The sequence below is a fragment of the Saccopteryx leptura genome, chromosome 1 (assembly GCF_036850995.1).
Source record: "Saccopteryx leptura isolate mSacLep1 chromosome 1, mSacLep1_pri_phased_curated, whole genome shotgun sequence".
Classification (NCBI taxonomy): domain Eukaryota; kingdom Metazoa; phylum Chordata; class Mammalia; order Chiroptera; family Emballonuridae; genus Saccopteryx; species Saccopteryx leptura.
Window position 1 is genome coordinate 168209264 of NC_089503.1, and position 22810 is coordinate 168232073.

General features: G+C 36.7%; 1 protein-coding gene across 4 annotated transcripts in view; it reads left to right on the plus strand.

The window, feature by feature from the left end:
* Window positions 1-22810, plus strand: part of BRINP3 (BMP/retinoic acid inducible neural specific 3) — a 342152-nt gene that overhangs the window by 267147 nt on the left and 52195 nt on the right. For all 4 annotated transcript variants that reach the window (XM_066360881.1, XM_066360884.1, XM_066360885.1 and 1 more), the window contains one exon: window positions 20715-20937. In XM_066360881.1, coding sequence (XP_066216978.1) covers window positions 20715-20937 — 223 coding nt within the window. The remainder of the gene's footprint in view (window positions 1-20714; window positions 20938-22810) is intronic.

Sequence of the window (22810 nt, forward strand, 5' to 3'; positions counted from 1 at the left end):
TGATTTCTTTTCTTTACGACTACATGGGGCATTCCTATAGCATTGTCTTGATGAAAGAGTGGTCTCACTGTGAAATGTTCTTTAGTGGAGTTAACATTTTTACAACAGTTTATCATCATTTTAAACGACACATTTCAATAAAAATGTTTTCTGATCGCTCTATTACTATAATAGGACTGTGGGAACACATTATCTTAAACTTGTCGGCTTAGAACAATAGAAAGTTAGAACATCAAGGTGTCGGCAAGACGGCATTTCTGCTGGGTCCTCTAGGAGAGGAAACTTCCTTGCTTTTTCCAAACTGTGGTTGCTGCCAGTCTTTCCCGACTTCTGTCCGCATCATTCCAGTCTCTGCCCTTGTGGTCACCTCTCCTTGCCCCTTCAATGGGTCATCCTCTGCCCTGTATTATAAGATTACTGGTGACAACCTTCAGAACCTATTTCAATAACCAAGATTAATCACCCCATGTGGTCCAAGAAAATTCTGTTGCAGATACATTAAAAAGGAAAGGAAAATTGTATTTGAGACTATTAAAACAGAAGAGAGAGGTAGCCCTCAACCCTGCTTTCACAGAAGGTGGGGGAACTTACAAGCACTGGGATGGAATGGCGGAAAGGTAGCAGAGGACGTGAGGGGGAAGGTCAGCCAGTGTTGTCAGTTCACCTGCTTTTGCTAATTGGTGATTAGTGAGGCTCTTACCATCCCACAGAGGATGAGAGATAGGAGCTCTATCTTTCTGGATGATGATATTTCAAGGGGATGGCTCCCGGGTCCTTGAGAAAGACATTCCTGGGCTGTAAACCTGTCCAGAATCTGGGATAAGATTTATGTCTCAACAGGGCAGAAAGAGAATTTACAATTGCAAGTTTTCTAAAGTACATGCTCTAAGTAAAGAGAGATCAGGGCTCTCTTAGTCCACATGGATGGATCTAGCAGGAATATCATCAGTAGAGGGGCTTAGAAACAACCCAAGTTCATTTCTCATAGTTGTGAAAGGTGAGGAGTCCCTGTTCAGGCACCAGCAGATCTGGTGTCTGGTGAAGGACCACTTCCTCTCTCTCAGATAGTTATTATAAAAGCAGTTCTGCCCCCTGGTCCTGTCAGCTTAGGGGTTAGGATTCTGGCATATGAATTTGGGGGCAATACATTTTTTCACTATCAGGAACTTGTATTTCAAAAAACAAAACAAAACAAACAAAAAAACATGTCTAAAGTCTCGTCTAGCCAAAAGGAATATGAATGCCATCTTGGTCAATGTCAAGCCTTTTAACTCAATCATATTTTCAAAGATGGGTTTTCAATTAAGATAACATGTAGAGGTGCCAGGGAATCGCATGTGGCTGTTTTTTCTGAAAGACCCCTAGGACACTGCTTGTAAAGGAGACACAATGAATGATTCTCTGGAAGTACCAATAAGAACCATTCATGGTCCTTGAGCTTCTGGCCTGAAGTCTCCATGAGTTCATTATCCACCTTCATGGAAATATGTGGAAATGAGTACTTTAAAGTTGCAACATGTATACACACACACACACACACACATATACATACATCGTCTACCGGAAAGTTCTGTCCATTTCTATCACAACAAGTTTCAACACGTAAACACATGTTTATTTGGCGCATGTGTGCCTCTCTATTTTTATACATACTGACGTAGCAAATTAACTAAAAGTTGATTCACGTTAGTCTTATGTGTGAAGCAATAGTGTACCCATGGCTACTGATAAAGTTCATTTACGCCACTGTAATTTTTATGAATTTCAACAAGGAAGAAATGCTACAGAAGCATGTCTATTGCATCCACCATATTCCTCGGACTTAACACCCTCTGACTATCACTTGTTTTTGTCCTTACAAAATTTTTTGAAGGGCAAAAAAATTCAAAAATGAAGACGATATTAAACAAGCACTGGTTCAATTTTTTTCATCAAAAGATAAAACATTTTTCAAAAATGGGATATACAAATTGCCCTCATGCTGGCAAAAAATCATTAATAATAATGGCAATTATATTATTTAATAAAGTTTATTGACGGTAAGAAAAATTTGTATTTTGTCTTATTCCAAAAACAAACAGAACTTTCCGGTAGACCATATATATACACACACACACATATATATATAAACACACACACATATATATATACACACACATATATTTTTATGTATATATGTGTATATATACATATATTAATTACAATGTGTCTGTGAAGTCATGGTGCACTTTTGACCAGTCATAGGAAAGCAACAAAAGATGATAGAAATGTGAAATCTGCACCAAATTAAAGGAAAACTTTCCCAGTTTCATACCTATTCAGTGCAGTTTGATGTGGGCTCATGCACAGATTTTTTAGGGCTCCTTAGGTAGCTATCCCGTATAGCTTCTACAGATTCGTCACTAACTGATGGCCTACCAGAACGGGGTTTCTCCACCAAACTGCTGGTTTCCTTCAACTGCTTATCCCACCTAGTAATGTTATTCCTATGTGGTGGTGCTTTGTTATAAATGCACTGATATTCACGTTGCACTTTGGTAATGGATTCAAATTTAGCGAGCCACAAAACACACTGAACTTCCTTTGTACCATCCACATCTCGACTGGCATGGCCGTAGGCTGCTCCACTGCGCATGCGCACATGCTGCCACATCATCCTACAGAAACTGGGAGGGTTTTCCTTTTATTTGGTGCAGATTTCACATTTCTATCGTCTTTTGTTGCTTTCCTGTGACCTGTCAAAAGTGCACCATGACTTTACGGACACACTGTATTTTATGTATATATATGTATGTATACATATATATTTTATGTATATATGTATATGTATACACATATATTTTTATGTATATATTTGTATATATACACACACATATATATATATACACACACACACACACACACTTTTTTTTGGTTTGGGTCTGGGGAAAGTGGAGATATTCAACAAATATATTTTAAATTTTTTACTTTCAAATATGTTTTACATGGTATTTCTTTTCTTTGTAGACCAGATGTTTATGTTATACTCAACCAGACATTGCTGATCAATTCCATTATTCACATATGTTTTGTACAACTACTTTTTTAGGTCCAGATATTTAAATTTGAGTATTATCATCTGACAGATGGCATAATATAAATTTAAGACAGTTAAGAAAAACGTAGGAGACGGTTATGTGCACATTATTTCTGTTCATTTTGTGTCTTTGTCATCTCCCATAATTATAACATCACAGAATCGGGGAAAGATTGTGACACCCGCTCTGTCAGCTTTATACCATGCCGAATGGACACCTCGGGCCATAGCTCAGAGATCTGGTTTCTTTTTTCTCTCAGGATGAGTTGGTGATAATGAAGAAAAATATGAAAGGGTTTAGCAGCATTTTTCTCTGTTCCACTTGCTAAAACTCAGAATTCAGCTCATAACTCTGGGCATAATGTATAAAACAAACGTAGGACTCTACGGGACACAGAGAGGATGGCTGACAGGCTGGGGGACCATAGAACATGAGGAACAGCTCAGCCATGAGTCCTATATGTTTCTTGCTTTTCTTTTCTTTTTATTGCCTTGTCTGTCACTAATGGTTAGGTGTGCTGATTCAGTTTAAAATGAATAAATATGAAAATTGTAAACCCATTATTCCACCGTACAGAATAGAAAACTGTGTCCCAGATTCAGTAAACACTCTCCCTTAGGTCCAGTGGGTCTGGTGACAGCAGAAGTTGAATATAATGAGATCACAAACTAAAATAAGGCATCCTGAGTCTTTCTCACCCCAGATCTTTTTTTCTAGAAAGATGATTCACTTCATATGCAAGGCAGATATTATCTTGTTTTCATTGAGCAATTCCATGGGGGATATCTAATTAGATTGATGAAGACTCAGGATTCTTTTGAATAATTTGAAAAAAGGAAATCGATTATTAATAAGTGCTGCTTTTTGTCAGGGACAGGGACTGGGCTGTGTGGAGGCAGACAGGAATGTCAAGATGTGGGTTGTCATCGCTGTTCGGAAACCTGGGAATATCACATTTAAGATTACAAACAGTCACCGGGAGTTCTCAGTATAATTATGTTTTCTTTATTATTTTGCAAGGGTGTTAATTGCCTACTAGTAATTAACTTCCCATGTGACTGTCAAGAAATGTAATCAATAGGGAAGAGCAGAGGGACCAAGCTGTCATGGTGTCTGTGACCAAGCTCCTCTTCTCACCCTGGCAAGGTGTCGCTGTTTTAATAAAATGAGCAGGTGCAAATTCACGAGGTTACTTCGAAAGCCACCAGCTAAATCAGTTCCTCTCCTGGCTCTGGAACTAAAATGCAGCCAATCAGAACTTTGAAAGATAATTGCCTCATTTTCGAACTTAAATACATTATGCACCTCCCGCTACTGTCGCACCTGGCAAATCTACTTATTGAAGTTATGAAGGGAAAAGTTTGCCGAGACATTTTCAGGATTATGCTGACATTGGAATAAAGGGAAGGAGAAAGGTAGGCGTGATCTAATTCTCCTGATGTCTGCTCAGGTCGGGATAAATCATTATTTCTGCAGAGTTGATAACTAAATTTCATTCATGGAACTATTTCACATAATTTGGTACCAAGTAGAATCTACTGAATTTAAATGCATTTCCTCCCTTATACTTCTTGAAGTTCTCTTGACTTTTTTTGTTATTCAGATACTCTTTTATCATTTAACCTATCCGATTTAATATTTCTTTTTTAGAAAGTCTGTTTTTCATCAGCTTCATAGTGGTTCCCTATGCATTTATAGGTACTATGTAAGTAATGGGTAAGGGCTGTAAAAAAAAATGAAATCCATTCTCCCTCACTGTGCTGGCTACACAGTCATGGGTGTTCTGAGCCAGGACTGATCTTCATGAGCAAGCAAAATAAACCAGAATCCATGTTCAGATTTTTGGCGTCAACATTCTAACCTAATTCCTTAGATACATTCTTCACTCTTTCCTAGATAACATAAATAATAATCACTGGATGTCTGATTGGCGAAAATGTATACTTGCAAAGTGTGATATTATGAGTAGCTTAGAAGCAAGGCAATTCCACCAAAAAACTATCTTTAGAATCCAGATGGTTTTAACACTAACAATTGCAACAACCACCACCACTAGGATTCAGAAACCAAATAAACACATACTGCATGTGGGAAAATTACAGATCTAAATATGATAAAGATGAGGCATAATGTGCTAAAGTATTATTGACTGCTCTGAGTTAGTCAGTCACCTTTTAATCTAAGAGAGGTAGAAAAACATCAATGTTCAGAAATGTACACATCTTAGGACTTTCTCTGGAAGAGACCTGTGGGTGCAGTTACTCGTGAAGGGAAACCATAAAAGCAAGAACCACCCTCAGAGAGTAAAACCAGAACCTAATCAGGGAACGCCTCCCCCCCGCCCCAAGCTAAGTAAGCCATGGAGCATTCAGGATGGCTAGAAGTAGGGACTTGTGTCTCCTACTCACACTCTTTAGCAATGGCAGTGTTTGTTGTATTTATTTTGTTCCTCCTACACCAATTATGTGGTATGGAAGGCAGAAAATTCATCTCTTTAGTTTTGACCTGTAAATATAAAAGCCTTATCTGAATTTGCTTTCCAAACCAGTCACCTCTCTCAGAAAACATGCCGTCCACACTTGATAGAGAGATGACATCTGGGTCATCTTCCCTGGGACGGGGTAAAAGAGGTTTTTTATGTGAAGAGAAGGAAGGGAAGGAGTATGTGAGGACCAGCAGGGTAGACTGCAGACATGGTTAGCGCTCACTAAATATTCCATTCCCTCTCTTTTTCCTAGTATTCCTGTGCTTAGATAGTGAGATGTGACCAGTTCTGACAAGGAAGTGCAAGTAAAGTGTGTCACTTATATGCTAATGCAGTAAAGTAACTAAATAAAAACAAAAACACAAGTTCCTTTTCCTCCCCCTACTTTGAAGACTGTGAAGGAAGACCCTGTTTTTATTCCTGGACATGCAGTTAGACGTTAGAGCCTTCATGTGCCTGGGACCCAGCAAGACCCACTGATCTATGGAGCAGAACTGTGGGTGAAAAATAGATTATTGTTTTAAACAACTAGGATTTGGTGGATGGTTTGTTATAGTAGCAAAATATAGCCTTTCTGGACAATTATAAGGCAGTAAAAGAGAGAGATGACAGATAGGTAGATAGATAGGTAGATAGATGATATTGATAGTAAATAAATGCACAGATAGATTTGTTTCTGTATTCAGTGTCTTGTAAAAGCAATCTTTTTGTTTCCTATTATATAATAGCATCTAAGAAAACTGTAGTTTGTCTGAAATATATGAAGAATTGTTCCTAAACCTTTCATAACCACATTGACTACAATTCTACAGACAAGCTACATTTCTGGCTAAGGTCTAATGTTTCCATGGTATCCAATAAAATACACATTCCTTAAAATTAAGTCCAGTTTATTTCATTGTTCTTTTTGTTGTTGTTGTTGGTTTGTTTTAGGATGAGTTAAGTAATATATTGTGAACATCAGAAGTCCATTGGAATGTAAAATAAGTGTATTTTCATTTTAGTTCTTTATGTTCAACCCTAGCATATGAAAGGCAGCCAGATATGTTTAAATAATAGATCTTTGGTAAATAACTATCATGATGTTTGCGCAATAGTGAGGCATCGCTTTATTGAACATTTATTTGGGAGCTTGAAATATTGGCTCCATTGTAGATCAATCCCTCTGATAACAATTTTACTAGCTTTGCAATTTGCTATTTCAATTTCGTATCTCCAGTGGTGTTAGACCTGTTATTACTTTTATTGCTTAGATTAATATTGAAAATATTGTTGTGAGAAAAAAGTAATATCGCCATGATTTTATTATTAGGCCACTTTTCTTGTACACAATGCCAGGACTCTGCGAGAGCACCCGCCTCTCAGACTGTATGGTGTCATTTGTATCTTTTATGACTGGCTCTCAGAGTTCTCCTCCAAGAATAGTAATGGTGATTTTCAGAGATACGGTCATAGCAGCACACCACTGTAGCAAATCAAATAAACACGATGCTCCAATTCCGAAACTTGGCAGCACATTTTAGGGGGAAAAAATCAAATGATAACTGTCTCAATTTTGTTTCTGTGTCCCATGACATTCCAACAGAATCTATGCTAAAAAGGGGGAAGGTTAGTGAGAACTTGTAGCAACCTTAAGCTTAAACTAACATACCTCAGGGACAGCTATTGCTTATATGTTCAGCAATTTTCCTCTAGATGGGATGCTCAACTTTTTATTTTCCCCACATGAGGCACTTGTGTGAACTCCATATTTTATATGATTAAACTCAATTCTACTTTTGCCAGTAAATATTTGGTACATATTCATATTTACCTTCAACTGTTTCTTTCTGGATCCTGACAATTGGTTAAACCATTTGAGAAATAGACTTTATTCATAGTATGTGTAATGTGCTGCCTTAGGCCTTCGTAAAGGGAAAATTAAAAAAAAAAATAAAACTTTGTCTTGATCCTCAGAAAATATAAAATGATCTCTCTTTTTATATTTCTTTGAGTCTACTATTTTTCTCATTTTTTTCTCTCTTATAGTTGGCTTTGTGCAATGATCCCATAATTTGAATTAGTTTCACATCACATTTTAATAAAACCAGCCTGTTCTACTGCATGGCTATTATGAGATTGGTTGTGATAATGTTTGTGAAAATCCTAGCAAAGGAAAGCACCCTTTAGATGTAAGAGATAATAATTTTATTTTCCTGTCAACTCTCAGAAGTGTTTATGCTCATTAAGGTAGGAAGCTAGCTCTTATTCAGACTTGTTTTGTTCTGGGTTCTAATTAATAAGTGTGTCACTTTGAACAATTTGCTGATCCTTTTTAAGGCACATTTTATCATTAGTAAAATGCAGAGAATAATAGTACCTCTCTCTGCAACTGTTGTTAAGCACAAAGTTAGATAACCCAGGTAGAGAGCATAGCACACCCACTTAGAAACACTGAATAAATTGTGGAAAGAAAAATAAGAGCTAGCATTTATTTATTACTAATTACATAAGACATTTTATTATGTGTTCATGGTGATTATCTAATCAACACAGAAGACCTAGGAAGTAAGTACTATAATAACAGTACTAGGAAGAAAGCTATAATAATGATGATTATTGTAGTTTTAACACTTAACTAGCACAGTGATTGGCCCACAGTAGACATTCAATAAATATTTGCTGTATTCTTGCGAACTCCAGAGTATAATTCCCTTCAAGGCCTCAATTAGCTCTACATCAGTCTGCATTTTTGCAAGAATAGAATCTGACTGCAATAGAAAGGGAATTTATCTAGCGACGGTGGATGGGGTAGGTCACAGCTTCAGCAGGAGGACTGGCGAATCTGCTCAGAGGCGAAGGCAGGAACAGTCCCTAAATCACACAGCCAGAGCCCCTTTCCTGAGAACACCCAGGAGCCAATGAATCTGCAGCAGGCCCATCTAGCCCTCCACGCAGATCACTGAAGTCATCCTTTTCAGGAATGCTCTCAGATGCTTTACTTGATGCATCTTCCAGGGTTTGTATGCCTTTGTGATGATGGAGGGCTGAATGAGCACTTGCCTGTGATTTACTTTGGGAAAAGTATTCAAATGTGTTCATGACCACCGGACTCCCAGACATCTCACTCAAGCATCAGGTGCTTGACTTGTTTGTTAGAAGATGTATGTGTTCAGGTGTGGACCGGCAGCCAGGACACCAGCCGCTCCTTATTTTTTTCTTGTTTGTTTTGTGTCTTTTCAGTATGTCATGATCAATATAAGTTTGTGGCACAGTAAAACAACCTGCAAACCTGTGAAATAAGTTGTAGTACAGAGACCAAGAAATGATGTAACCCGAGAGTAAGATTAGAGAGTTCACAGGAAAGGAAAACGACCTGACACAGGAAAGGAAAATGACTTCCGGTATCCACTGCTGACCACGGTAGAAAAAACCACTTGTAGACCAGGAGAGAAGCCCCATTCCTCATGCTGGGAGCTATATCTGGACAAGTCGTATAATCGGAGTGACTCTGATTAAGCTGGAGACAGCATAGCAGGTTAATTGGAGATGGAATATGAATACTATCCCCACAATTTTCAGTGCTGAGTGGATCTCTAATGCCTGTGATTGTTTCATGCATAAAAAGCAAGCAGTCTTAACTTTGGATAGGAAGGGGGCAGTTCATTTTATCCTTCTTACCTTAATAAACAGTACTTCATAATAGGTTAGAGGGCCAGTGACCTTCTGGTTCTTTAGACAAGAACTGGGAAAGAAATATGACATGGATAAGGGTCTCAGTGGACCTAATTTGGAGGGGAGTCAGAGAAAACCCCGAATTTGCTCTTATTTCCATACCATCACACTGTGATGAATGAAATATCATGGCATTCAGGAGCTCTAGGACTGACTTTACGGTGCAAAGAAAGATTTACCCTGCTTACACTGTGCGATGAAGTTCTGAGTCTTCAAAATGATGCAAAATTTGATAGGCAACATCCCTCTCTCTTGTGATGACTCAGTCAGGCATCTGTTGCTAGACTTTATTTTTTTTCCAGTTATACAAATTAAATAGAACTTCAAGTATATGTCTTATATGTAGGTCCCTAGGGATCATCCCTGATTTCTTCACTGTAGACATTCTAAGTGGCCCTAGGTCTGTTGTCTATTACGATACCTATGTCCACTGTGCCTCTAATGGTTAATAGCTTACTAGTAGCCTCATTCATAAAGGGGTAAGTGTATCCTCATGGAGATCAAAGAGCTCACCTGGTTTCTTACTAACTGGTGCTCCCAGTTTGCAGAAAACAGCCGAAACAGTGTTCATCAGTGATGCTGGTAGCTCGTGTTTGTACCAAAGCATTCAGTGTTCTTTCTCCAATAAAAATTAGTGAATCTTCAAAGTTTATTGACAAATCAGTCTTACCTTAGAATATTTTCAATAAGTCCCTTTGGGCATGCATGATGGGTGGTAGAAGTAGGATATATGAGGAATACTGGCTTCTCAATTGAAGTCATTCTTTTAATTTAAAACATTACAATGACTGAAAGCAAGACAGGGTTCGTCCGTCAGACAGGGCAGAAGGTTCTAGTTCTTGAGGGCAGGGGAAGCACGCATCATTAATGCTCTGGATTACTCCGCGTTAATGCCAGCCACATTTATCCTTCTTCCTGTTCCTGGGTTCCCATGGCTTCCCAATCCATGTTTTTTAATAACTGCAACATCTGGCAGGAATTTAAATTCAACCTTGGGATCAAGGTTTGTTTTGAAGCCTTACAGCTGTGAGAGAGAGGTGCTTTCTTGGGAACAGGCTGTGAAAGTTTCTGGCACTCATTCTGTGCTGTGAGAAGAAAGTAGAGGAATCTCAGCTCTTAAGCCGTCTTTATTTGTAAACAACTCACCTTCAGTCTTTGAATTTTTCATGTTCTTTATTCATTCATTCTACTACTGTCCCAAATGCCATGCCATTTCTACAACAAGCTCTTCATTCTCAATGAGCGCAGGTGGTATTTCTGTTGTCAGCGTTCCACCCTTCTTACTGTATGGATTTTAAAACGCCTTTTTCACCCCACACCCCACCCCCAACTAGTCCAGAAACCAAGTGCCTATTCTGTTTGCTGTCAGTACCTCCATCAGCCCAGCTTCTTGGCTACAAGTTTGGAAAACAGGTTGTCTGCCCGCCTCTGCTAAGAACATCATTTAGGGTAATGGATTACACACAGAATCCCCAGAAAATCTAGAGAAGCATACTCTTGCATTAGTTACATCATCAGGACACAGTCAAAAATCTTGCATTAGATTTACTTTGTGACATCATCACTGCTACTACACACCAGCCATTACTTGCTGATGCGGTCACCCCCTCTGAAGAAATGGTGCTGTTTCTAGCATAAACAGCTTAAGATTCCAGCTCTGGGTAGATAGCTGAGATGACGATGCATCGATTCTGATAGGGCCCCAGGAAAGTGAAGGCCTAAGTCTTGCAGATTTTATATTTAAAGATAAAGCACTGTTTGGGTAATTTCTCAAACACTTGAAGGGAGATTCATCAACAAGGCATCAGGGAAGGGCTCATTAATTGGCTTACCTGTATTAAAGTAGTTGAACATAAAACTGCGGTGCCTCTTTCAGAGAAAGAGAAAAACAGTCAGGGAAAACACAAGTTATTTCTAGACAGCTACTAAGAAATTAGGCTCAGTCTCTGATTTATGCCCGTGGGTGCCCATCACTCTCTAGCCCTGAAATCAGTTCACATGCGATTGAACAGAATTGTCATTTACTTTATGCTAGATTATAGTATTTTGTCAATATCAGTATAAACACTATGCCGTGGCTTGTAGAATGGTTTGAACAGACTTGCATCAATATGTGGCCACTTAAAGTCGTAGCAGTGATTTAATGGAGAAGTTGGGAAAATTCTCAACTAAGACAAATCATTTAAATGATCCCTTAGAAATGTTTGGTGGGAGGGAAAAAAATAACTTTGTAAAAGTAGAAATCAGCCAATTCTAGTCAGGATTATGGAATGGGTCACAATTTGTCTATTAGTTGCACTTCTTTGGGGATCAGACTTTTATCTGCAAAGTTCCCACCTGTGTCTACTGCTTCTGGGGAGAAGAGGAAGGCATTTATTTTTGAGATAATGCACAAAATATTTGCCCAACTGCAGGTGGATGTAAGTGTTCTGAGCTTGTTTGAGGCAGGTTAGGCTAAATTGTGATTATCAATAGGTTCAGTATATGAAATGCATTTTCAAATTACAATATCTTCAATTTAAGATGGGTCTATTGGTACGTAACCCCATAGTCAGTCGAGGCACATCTGTGATATTATCTTATTTCAATGTCAATTTGCTTAATTTAGTATTTTTGAAACATGAGATACGTATATTATGTATTGACAATTCAAGGATATTTTAAGGTATGTTTTTATAGGGATTCACAATTTTTTTAATTTTAATAAAATATATTCATAGGAATTCATAAAACCCATAAAAGCACCAGTCTCCACCTCAGTTCTCTTCTCCCTATCCATAGTGCTATGTTCTAAAGATAGCAAGATAGCAGCCTTTCTTTTGAATTATTTTGGTGGACTTATAAGTTAAGAAATAATTTTTAAGTAATAATACTAACAAAAAAATACCTGATTGCTGTTTTCTGATTTTGAGAAAGTAAATCACATGCTTTCAAAGCTTCAGAATGCTTTAAAACATCCTTGAACTATATTCTAAAGCATTTCTGAAGAGCAATTCTGAATATTTAAAAATACATAATCAACTGTTTTGATCAATGTTTTCCATACTCATCACTGTAGGCAGAAAAAAAGTCCGGCTCTATATACTTACAACTAGTTCCTTTCCAGCCTGAAGATGTTCAGTTCCCCACTCTTATCTATTTGATTCAACTGTGAAGCATGAGAATAAAGAGCATAAAAATATATAATTACACGGGATCTATATGTAAATGCATTAGTCTTAATAATTTTTGCTGATGTTAGAGTTGTAAAACTGGAAATATTTTGCATTCTACATACAAAACTACTCCAATAAAATTTACATGAAGAGTTATTGGGGGAATTGAATTAATATTTAAAGCACTTAAAAGCATTCCTGCCCAAAGTAAGAACTCACATTAATTGAGAGAGACAGATCATTAATTTCAAATTAGCTAATTAGATATCAAGTGTTAACTAGAGTTTCTATCAGGGGAAGGAGGGGAAGGCAACAAACCTTGTTATACTATTTTTAAAATGCTTTATTTTTAATGGTGATAGTAGCAGTCTGGTGAGTCAATATGGTACACAGCTCGTCTTCTGTAATTTATTGGAAAATTGTCTCCACAGACTTCATTAATACCATGCATTTCTCTTAGCATTCATTATTCTTTGCTTCATGTGAAATAGTTTTGTTAAGAAGAATGAGTGACAATAAACTCATGCCAGCACAGAGGATGTCATTATTATTATTGTTGTTGGAGTTATTGTCTCTATAGTCCTCAAAGCTCTACAGGGCAAAGTATTCAAGTGATACATACTTACACAGATATTTCAGATTACATGAGATAATTTTATAGCTGTATTCTCCCCTCAAAGTATGGCTAGTCACTGTTTATTTGCCAATTGAAAAGCGATAGTAGCTTCAGCAAAAAAGAAAAAAAAGGATCCAGCTGGGCATCTCAGTTGGTTAGAGCATCAACTCAACATGCCAAGGCTGCAGGTTCAATCCCTGGTCAGGGCACATACAGGAATCAACCAGTGATGGCGTGAATAAGTGGAACAACAAATCAATGTTGTTGTTTTTTCTCTCTCTCTCCCCTTTCCTTCTAAAAATTAATTAAAAAAAAAAAACATCAATAGTACTTTATCTTCTGCATGACTTTGGAAACTATTGTAAGATAAGATGTTATCTGGCGTCCCCTAATCATTGTATTTTCTCTTTCTAGTTTTGTAAATCACTAAACTTATGTAATCAAATGTATCATTTCTATTTCATTTTTATATCCTACAAATATGGATTTTACCATTGGCCATCAATGCAAAGGGAAAATCTCCATGGGAGTCAGTCTGGGGATGCTGTTGACTTCTAATTAAAGTGAATTTCAGACACTAAAGATGGTATTTTATCACTTAAAAGTATTTCATGTCATTTGTCTCATAAAAAAATGATGAAAGGTTTATCCATATTCACTTTCATAGACTGGGACATCTCTATATTCTGTGTATAACAGGTGTCCAATAAATGTTTTGGGTGACTGTCAATGATACTCTAATGACTTCAGTATGAAGTCATTATTTGAGTGTTATGGTAAAACTCTGTTTCTTAGAAATGACATAGTGACGGTTTTCAGCGGACACCATTATGTCCCCTTCGATTACATTAAATTCTATTTTAAACTCTCCTTTACCCCAAATATAATTTACTGATTTGCAGACTTTCAGAATACTATTATAACAAACAATGAAAAGAATTGAAAAGCATGCATGCTCATGAAACAATAAAAGCTTATCAAAAGTCTTCAAGTAAAAGATGACAATGAAATGAATGATTAGTTTTCAAAGAAGTGGCATCTGCTCTGTGAATAAATCCCAGGATGTCTTCCAGTTTCCACACATCAGCTCCTTTATTTAAAAGACAGAAACTGAAAGAGACATATGGGACCAAAGAAAACGTAGGGTCCTGTGAAATTGGAATTTTAAAATGCATTTCTTATTTATACCCTGCTTACTTAAAAAAAAATAGATTCAAAGCATATCAAATGGATATATCCTCAAACATCTTTCCTTGTCATTATTTGCTAGAAAAATGTTATTTTTTTGTTTGTTTTATTTTTCCTTTTCCTGGTAAAGTCTATACCTTCTAGGTCCAAAATGATGACAGGTTTTTGTATTTATTTGTTGCAGAAGAAATAACAGCCCTTGTATTTATTAATATCTTTTCCCGTTACATTGTTAAAAAGTTGCATATTCTAGCATTGATGAAATAGTTTGGATCTGAATACCAAAATAGCCCTAAAACATGAGATAAACGTAAATGGAGTTTTCTAAATGTGTGTCTGAATTAATGTGGCTTATTTATCAGATGAGAAATGACATATTTTTAGAAGTGTTAATGTTAACATTGTAATTTTAAAAAACTGGAGTAGTGATGGTGCCTACATAAAAGGAACGAGTTAATACACCTTGCCCTAATTCAGTTGATATATGAAAACAACTATTTTTGAATTCGATATTTAAAACTAATTAGCATATTTTTTGCTCCATAACACACCTGACCATAAGACACACCAAGGGTTTTAAGGATGAAAATAAGAAAAAAAATCTGAACCAAATGGTGTGTTAAAATATTTAATAAAATATACCACAATAATATTTCAACAATGTAAACTCAACAGCAGTATTAACAATCATTAGCACTGTTATTAACAAATGAGAAGAAACTTTAATGTTCAAATACACTTCTAGTTGTCTGGGAACCCGCAGCAGCTAAAAAAAATAAATATTCCTTCCATAAGATGTATGGGCATTTCCCTCACCACTTTTGGAAGAAAAGAGTGCATCTTATGGAGGGAAAAATATGGTAAATGGGGATTTAAAACAACTGTTCATAACATCATAGACTTTTATAGTTACATGAGATGATCCTCTACAACTGTCTGTGTCATTTACAAAGGAAGAAATCAAGGCCCAGGGAGGCTGAGGTTTAACACATACTGTATAACAATTTGATGGGTAGAAGACTGACTAAAATATAGTTTATCTCATTTGCCAAGTAATACTTGTTCAGTTGTTGAAAACATTTTCCAAATCTTGCAGTGTGTTGACGTGTGTTTGTGTCGTTAACCCAACCATTTCCTAGACAAAAATGGGTGTGACACAATATTCTTAACAAAGTAAATAGTTTTAACAAGAATTAAAAACAATGAAAACCTCTGAGGAGGCAAGTCTGGTAAAATATTCACAAATCAATCAATGTGACTCATCACATAAACAAAAGGAAGGAGAAAAATCACATGATAATTTCAATAGATGCAGAAAAAGCATTTGATAAAATCTAGCACCCATTCATAATCAAAACTCTCAGCAAAGTGGGAATACAGGGAACATACCTCAACATGATAAAGGCCATCTATGACAAACCCACAGCCAACATCATACTCAATGGGCAAAAATGAAAAGAAATCCCCTTAAGATCAGGAACAAGGCAGGTGTGCCCCCTTTCACCACTCTTATTCAACATAGTTCTGGAACATCAGACAAGAAGAAGAAATAAAAGGCATCCAAATTGGTAAAGAAGAAGTAAAACTATGATTATTTGCAGATGATATGATACTGTACTTAGAAAACCATAAAGTCTCATTCAAAAAACTAGTGGACCTGATAAATGAATTCAGCAAGGTGGAAGGATATAAAATTAATACTCAGAAATCAGAGGCATTTTTATCCACTAACAATCAACTGTCAGAAAGAGAAATGAAGGAAACAATCCCCTTTACTATTGCAACCAAAAATAAAGTACCTAGGAGTAAATTTAACCAAGGAGATTAAAGACTTGTACTCGGAAAATTATAAGACATTGATAAAAGAAATCAAGGAAGATACAAACAAGTGGAAGCATATACCATGCTCATGATTAGGAAGAATAAACATCATTAAAATGTCTATATTATCCAAAGCAATTTAAAAATTCAATGCAATACCAATTAAAATACCAATGACATACTTCAAAGATATAGAACACATATTTCAAAAATTTATATCGAACCAAAAAAGAACACAAATAACCTCACTAATCTTGAAAAGGGAGATTAAAGTGGAAGGTATTACACTTCCTGATATCAAGTTATACTACAAGGCCATTGTACTCAAAACAGCCTGGTACTGGCATAAGAACAGGCATATAGATCAATGGAACAGAACAGAGAACCCAGAAGTAAACCGACATCTTTATGGACAACTAATATTTCACAAAGGAGGTAAGAGCATACAATGGAGTAAAGACAGCCTCTTCAACAAATGGTGTTGGAAAAATTGGACAGCTACCTGCAAAAAAATGAAACTAGACCACCAATTTACACCATTCACAAAAATAAACTCAAAATGGATAAAAGACTTAAATGTAAGCTGTGAAACCATAAGCATCTTAGAATAAAACATAGGCAGTAAGCTCTCTGGCATCTCTAGCAGCAATGTATTTGCTGATTTATCTCCACGGGCATGTGAAATAAAAGACAGAATAAACAAATGGGACTATATCAAACTAAAAAACTTTTGCACAGCTAAAGACAATAAGAACAGAATAAAAAGACAAACTACACAGTGGGAGAACATATTTGACAATACGTCTGATAAGGGGTTAATAATCAAAATTTATAAAGAACTTGTAAAACTCAACAAACACCAGGAAGAAAAACAATTTAATCAGAAAGTGGGCAAAAGAAATGAATCGACACTTCTCCAAAGAGGACATACAGATTGCCAATAGGCATATGAAAAAATGCTCAACATCACTAATCATTAGAGAAATGCAAATTAAAACCACAATGAGGGCCCTGGTCGGTTGGCTCAGCGGTAGAGCATCGGCCTGGTGTGTGGGGGACCCGGGTTCAATTCCTGACCAGGGCACATAGGAGAAGCGCCCATTTGCTTCTCCACCCCTCCCGCCCTCTTTCCTCTCTGTCTCTCTCTTACCCTCCCGCAGCCAAGGCTCCATTGGAGCAAAGATGGCCCGGGCGCTGGGGATGGCTCCTTGGCCTCTGCCCCAGGCGCTCCAGTGGCTCTGGTCGCGGCAGAGCGACGCCCCGGAGGGGCAGAGCATCGCCCCCTGGTGGGCAGAGCTTCGCCCCCTGGTGGGCGTGCCGGGTGGATCCCGGTCGGGCGCATGCGGGAGTCTGTCTGACTGTCTCTCCCCGTTTCCAGCTTCAGAAAAGAAAAAAAAGAAAAAAAAAAAAACCACAATGAGATATTACCTCACACCAGTCAGAATGGCGCTCATTAACAAAACAACACAGAATAAGTGCTGGTGAGGATGTGGAGAAAAGGGAATCCTCCTGTACTGCTGGTGGGAGGTGGGAATGCAGACTGGTGCAGCCACTGTGGAAAACAGTATGAAGATTCCTCAAAAAATTAAAAATCAAACTGCCTTTTGACCCAGCCATTCCACTTTTAGGAATATACCCCCAAAACATATAGCACTGTTTCAAAGGAGAAATGCACTCCCATGTTTATGGCAGCATTGTTCACAATAGCGGAGATCTGGAAATAGCCCAAGTGTCAGTCAGTGGATGAGTGGATTAAAAAACTTTGGTACATATATACTATGGAATACTATGGGGTCATAAAAAAGAAGGAAATCTTACCTTTTGCTACAACATGGATGGACCTGAAAACTATTATGTTAAGTGAAATAAGACAGGCAGAGAAAGAAAAATATCATATGACCTTAGTCATTTGAGGAATTCAAGGAACAATGAGAACTGAGAAATGGAATAGAGACAGAGGAGGTATCAAAGGGACCAGAGGAAAAGAGAAAAGAGGGAAAGGGGATGATAGGATGGGATAAAGCTGAAGGGAAGGGGGGAGGGCACTGTGAGGAGGGAGGCAAGGGAGATGCTGAGGGAAATAGGGGGGAGGGAGGATGTATTCGGGGCAACACTAGAATCTATGTAAACACAATAAATTAAAATCAATAAAAGCAATAAAAACTTCATGTTTTGAGTCCGTTTATAATATTTATTTCAGATAAAAAAAGGAGAGATGAAGGAAAGGCTCAACTATTTAAAATTTTTTTTATTTTGGTAAAGTGTATATAAGGTAAAACTTGCCATTGTTTTTTTTTAAAATTTATTTATTAAATTTAATGCAGTGACATTGATAAATCAGGGTACATATGTTGAGAGAAAACATCTCTAGATTATTTTGACATTTCATTGTGCTGTATACCCCTCCCCCAAAGTTAAATTGTCTTCTGTCACCTTCTATCTGGTTTTCTTTGTGCCCCTCCCCTCCCCCAACCCCTCTCTCCTTCTTCACCCCATCCCCCCTCCCCCCACCCCCACCCCCCACCCCTGTTGCCATCACATTCTTGTTCATATCTCTGAGTCTCATTTTTATGTCCCTTCTATGTATGGATTCATGTAGTTCTTAGTTTTTTTTTCTGATTTACTTATTTCACTCCGTATAATGTTATCAAGGTCCATCCATGCTATTGTAAAGGATCCGATGTCATCATTTCTTATGGCTGAGTAGTACTCCATAGTATATATGTACCAAAGCTTTTTAATCCACTCGTCCTCTGATGGACACTTGGGTTGTTTCCAGATCTTCGCTATTGTGAACAATGCTGCCACAAACATGCGGGTGCATTTCTCCTTTTCGAGCCGTTCTATGGTGTCCTTGGGATATATTCCTAAAAGTGGGATAGCTGGGTCAAAAGGCAGTTCGATTTTCAATTTTTTGAGGAATCTCCATACTGTTTTCCACAGTGGCTGCACCAGTCTGCATTCCCACCAGCAGTGCAGGAGGGTTCCCTTTACTCCACATCCTCGCCAGCACTTATTCTGTGTTGTTTTGTTGATGAGCGCCATCCTGACTGGTGTGAGGTGATATCTCATTGTGGTTTTAATTTGCATTTCTCTAATGATTAGTGATGTTGAGCATTTTTTCATATGCCTATTGGCCATCTGTATGTCCTCTTTGGAGAAGTGTCTATTCATCTCTTTTGCCCATTTATGGATTGGATTGTTTGTCTTCCTGGTGTTGAGATTTACGAGTTCTTTATAAATTTTGGTTATTAACCCCTTATCAGACATATTGTCAAATATGTTCTCCCATTGTGTAGTTTGTCTTTTTATTCTGTTCTTGTTGTCTTCACCACACACACAAAAAAAGACATGGTATGATTCCACTTATAGGAAATATTTACCATAGTAAATTCACTTAGAAAATGAATCAAAATTTACCAAGGGAGGATAAAAGGGGAAATAGCAAAAACTTGCCATTGTAATCATTTCGATTGTACAATTCCGTGACATGAACTACATTCCCAATATTTGCAACCACTGCTGCTGCCTTTTTCCCCCAAACAGTTGTCATCTCCCAAAACAGAGATTTTATACCTTTTCTGTTATAATTTCCTATTTCCCCTTTTATCCTCCCTTGGTAAATTTTGATTTATTTTCTAAGTGAACTTACTATGCTAAATATTTCCTATAAGTGGAATCATACCATGTCTTTTTTTTTGTGGTGGCTCATTTTAGCTAGCATAGTATTTTCAAGGTTTATGTATAGAACTTCATTTATTTTTATGGACACTTGTGTTGTTTCTGTATTTTGGCTATTATCTCAACTATCTTTTGTTTTTGGATAAATAATAGGCCTTTTAATTTATTATCTATTTTCATGTAGCATTAATTTTTGCATCTGCTGTTGGTTAATCAGACATTTGAAAATGAGGCCATTTCAGGAATAATTAGTACATTAAAAACAAGAATCCATATTGGAACTTTAAATTCTTTTTTTTTCTCTTTAGTATACATTTATGTTTGTAACTATTATGTCATGACAAATTATAAATGGTTAGTTAAAGGGAATAATGAGAGTACCATTGAATCTTGTAATTTTCTGCACTTCAAAATTTTGCTTTCTTTAAACATTAACATATGTGCATCATTATACTATATATATTCTACAGTAAGTTAACAAAAATTGGGTGATGGGTATACAACATAATTAAATGTCAAAATAATCTGGAGATGTTTTCTCTGAATCTAGGTACCCTAATTAATCATTGTCACCCCATTAAAATTAATTTAAAAATATATTTTTAGAATATTTCTTTGACATAAAATACTTGGAAAGAATTACTAATACTATTAGCGCAAATAAATTAATGACCTCTACCTAAGAAGAAAGTATATTCAATGCCCATCAAAAGGAGAAAATGGAAAAAAATAAACTCAGCTTAAATTTTCTGCCCAAACTCTTTGCTTACGCCCAAATTATTTTAAATATTGTCTTCCCTGAAAGTTCTACTTGAAGGGGAACAAAAGAGAAAATATTATTAAAGTGTAAAAATATTCTTTCTGTTAATTTGCTGCTCAAAAATAATAGATTGTATTTATTTTTTAATATCAACATGTAAAATGTGCTTGGGAATTGTTCATGATTAAAGTATTGGATTTACCAATTTTTTTTCCAGATGAATTCAAATTCTTTATGAAAAGGCTGCCTACAAATTATTTTCTCAACACATCTACCATACTGCACCTGTGGACTATGGATTCTAACTTCCAGCGCCGCCATGAACAACTGGAGAACAGCATGAAGCAACTTTTCCTAAAGGCGCAGAAAATTGTGCACAAGCTCTTCAGCCTTAGCAAGAGGTGCCATAAACAACCCCTCATCAGCCTGCCAAGACGAAGGTAAGACATTTGTGGCTATAGAGACAACCGAGGACGTTGTTTTCCCGAAGACCTCTACTTACTTCTGAATGCAGGTGTGGTAAATACCCAAAGCACGGTGGTTCTCACGTTATAAGAAATCATTTGAAAACCACGGGTTGCCTCAGGTCCCACAGTAGTAATAAATTGTAGTTCTCTTCCAAAGTCATTGGGCAATGAGGAATACATAAATGAGCACTACCTGATATTTTCTTTGCTTTTATTATTAAAATTGAGAAGTCATTCTAACTTGTTATGTGTGGTAGTCAACTAATAATTGTATCATAGTGAATACAAAAACACAAAGCCTTATGGTTATATTATAAGCATAGGAAAAAAGCAGGACCACGAAGTGGAATTTCACAATATGTCATTTTCAATTAAAAGAATTATTTTCTTTGATGAGTGTTCAAAGTATCATAAGCCTTAACACAAACCTCTAAATACTGCTGGGGAAGTTAGTAGCAATTTATGTGACTGATGACAGACTATTAAAATACTGTGTCTGAACTAATTTTGAGAAGCATCATTTTTAGATTTGCTACTTTAAGATGTATTGACCAATTGGTGCAATAAAATTGTATTTATTTATTTGAAGTCAAATTAAAGAGACATCAAAATGAAGAGCTCAGGGAAAAAATAGAATGATATAAAAAAAAAGTATGCATTTGCACTATCTCTGTGATAAAATGCTTAAATTTAGACTTGATGCTTAAATCATTAAGAGGAGTAATCTATAATTATAGATTTTTTTCCACTGAAAAAATCCTGAATGTTTGTATGTTTTTAAAAATTCAATTTCAAAATAAATCATTGGCATTTTCTTTCAATTCATTGGATTTTAGGATATTCAAAATTTATGTAACCTTCCCCACAATCTAAGTTGAGAACATTTTTATTGTCCCCAAAACAAATCCAGTACCAATTAGTAGACCCCCTCCCCCCATACCTCACAGCCAGCTCTAGGCTGTTTATCTCTAGAAACTTGTCAAAACAACTGTGGGTCCCTACAGCTTTGCCTGATTTGAACATTTTTTATCAGTGAAATCATAAAATGTGTCTTTTGTGACAGGCTTCTTTCACTTCCCGTAGTACATATTCAGGCTCACTGATGTAGGTGTGTATCAGTAGTAGGAGTCTATCACGTTTTGTGTATCCATTAATCATTTGATAGACATTTAGGTTGTTCCCACTTTTTGGCTAGTATAAATAACACTGCTGTGAACATGCATGTATGTTTTTGTTTTTTTAATTCTTATTTTTTTTAAAGAGAGAGGAAGAGAGGGGATAGAGACATTGATGTATTGTCCCACTTATTTATTTATTTATTTATTTATTTATGCATTCCTGAGTTGATTCCTTGATTGCTGTATATGCCCTGCCTGGGGATCAAATTTGCAACCAGGGGTATCAGGACGGTGCTCTAACCAACTGAACCACCTGGCCAGGGCTATGTATGGATGTCTTTAATGTGGGTGTGTGTTCTCAGTGTCCTTGGGGATATTCTTGAGAGTAAAATTGATGAGTTAAAGTAACTATATTCAACATTTTGAGGAGTTATCAAACTGTTATCCAAAATGGCTGTAGCATTTTGTGTTTCCACCAGCCACGAGTGACAACTCTAACCACTCACACCTCGACCGAAGTTGGTACTGTCTATCCTTTGATTATAGTCATCCTGGTAGATGTGAAGTGGATCTCCTTGTGGTTCTAACTTACATTTCAAAATGCCTATTGATGCTGAGCATCTCTTCATGCTCTGAATGTTTATTGGGTATCTTTTGTTGGAGAAATGTCTATTCACAATTTTCACCCGTTTTAACTTGTTTTTATTTTTATTTTTGACTTGTAAGAG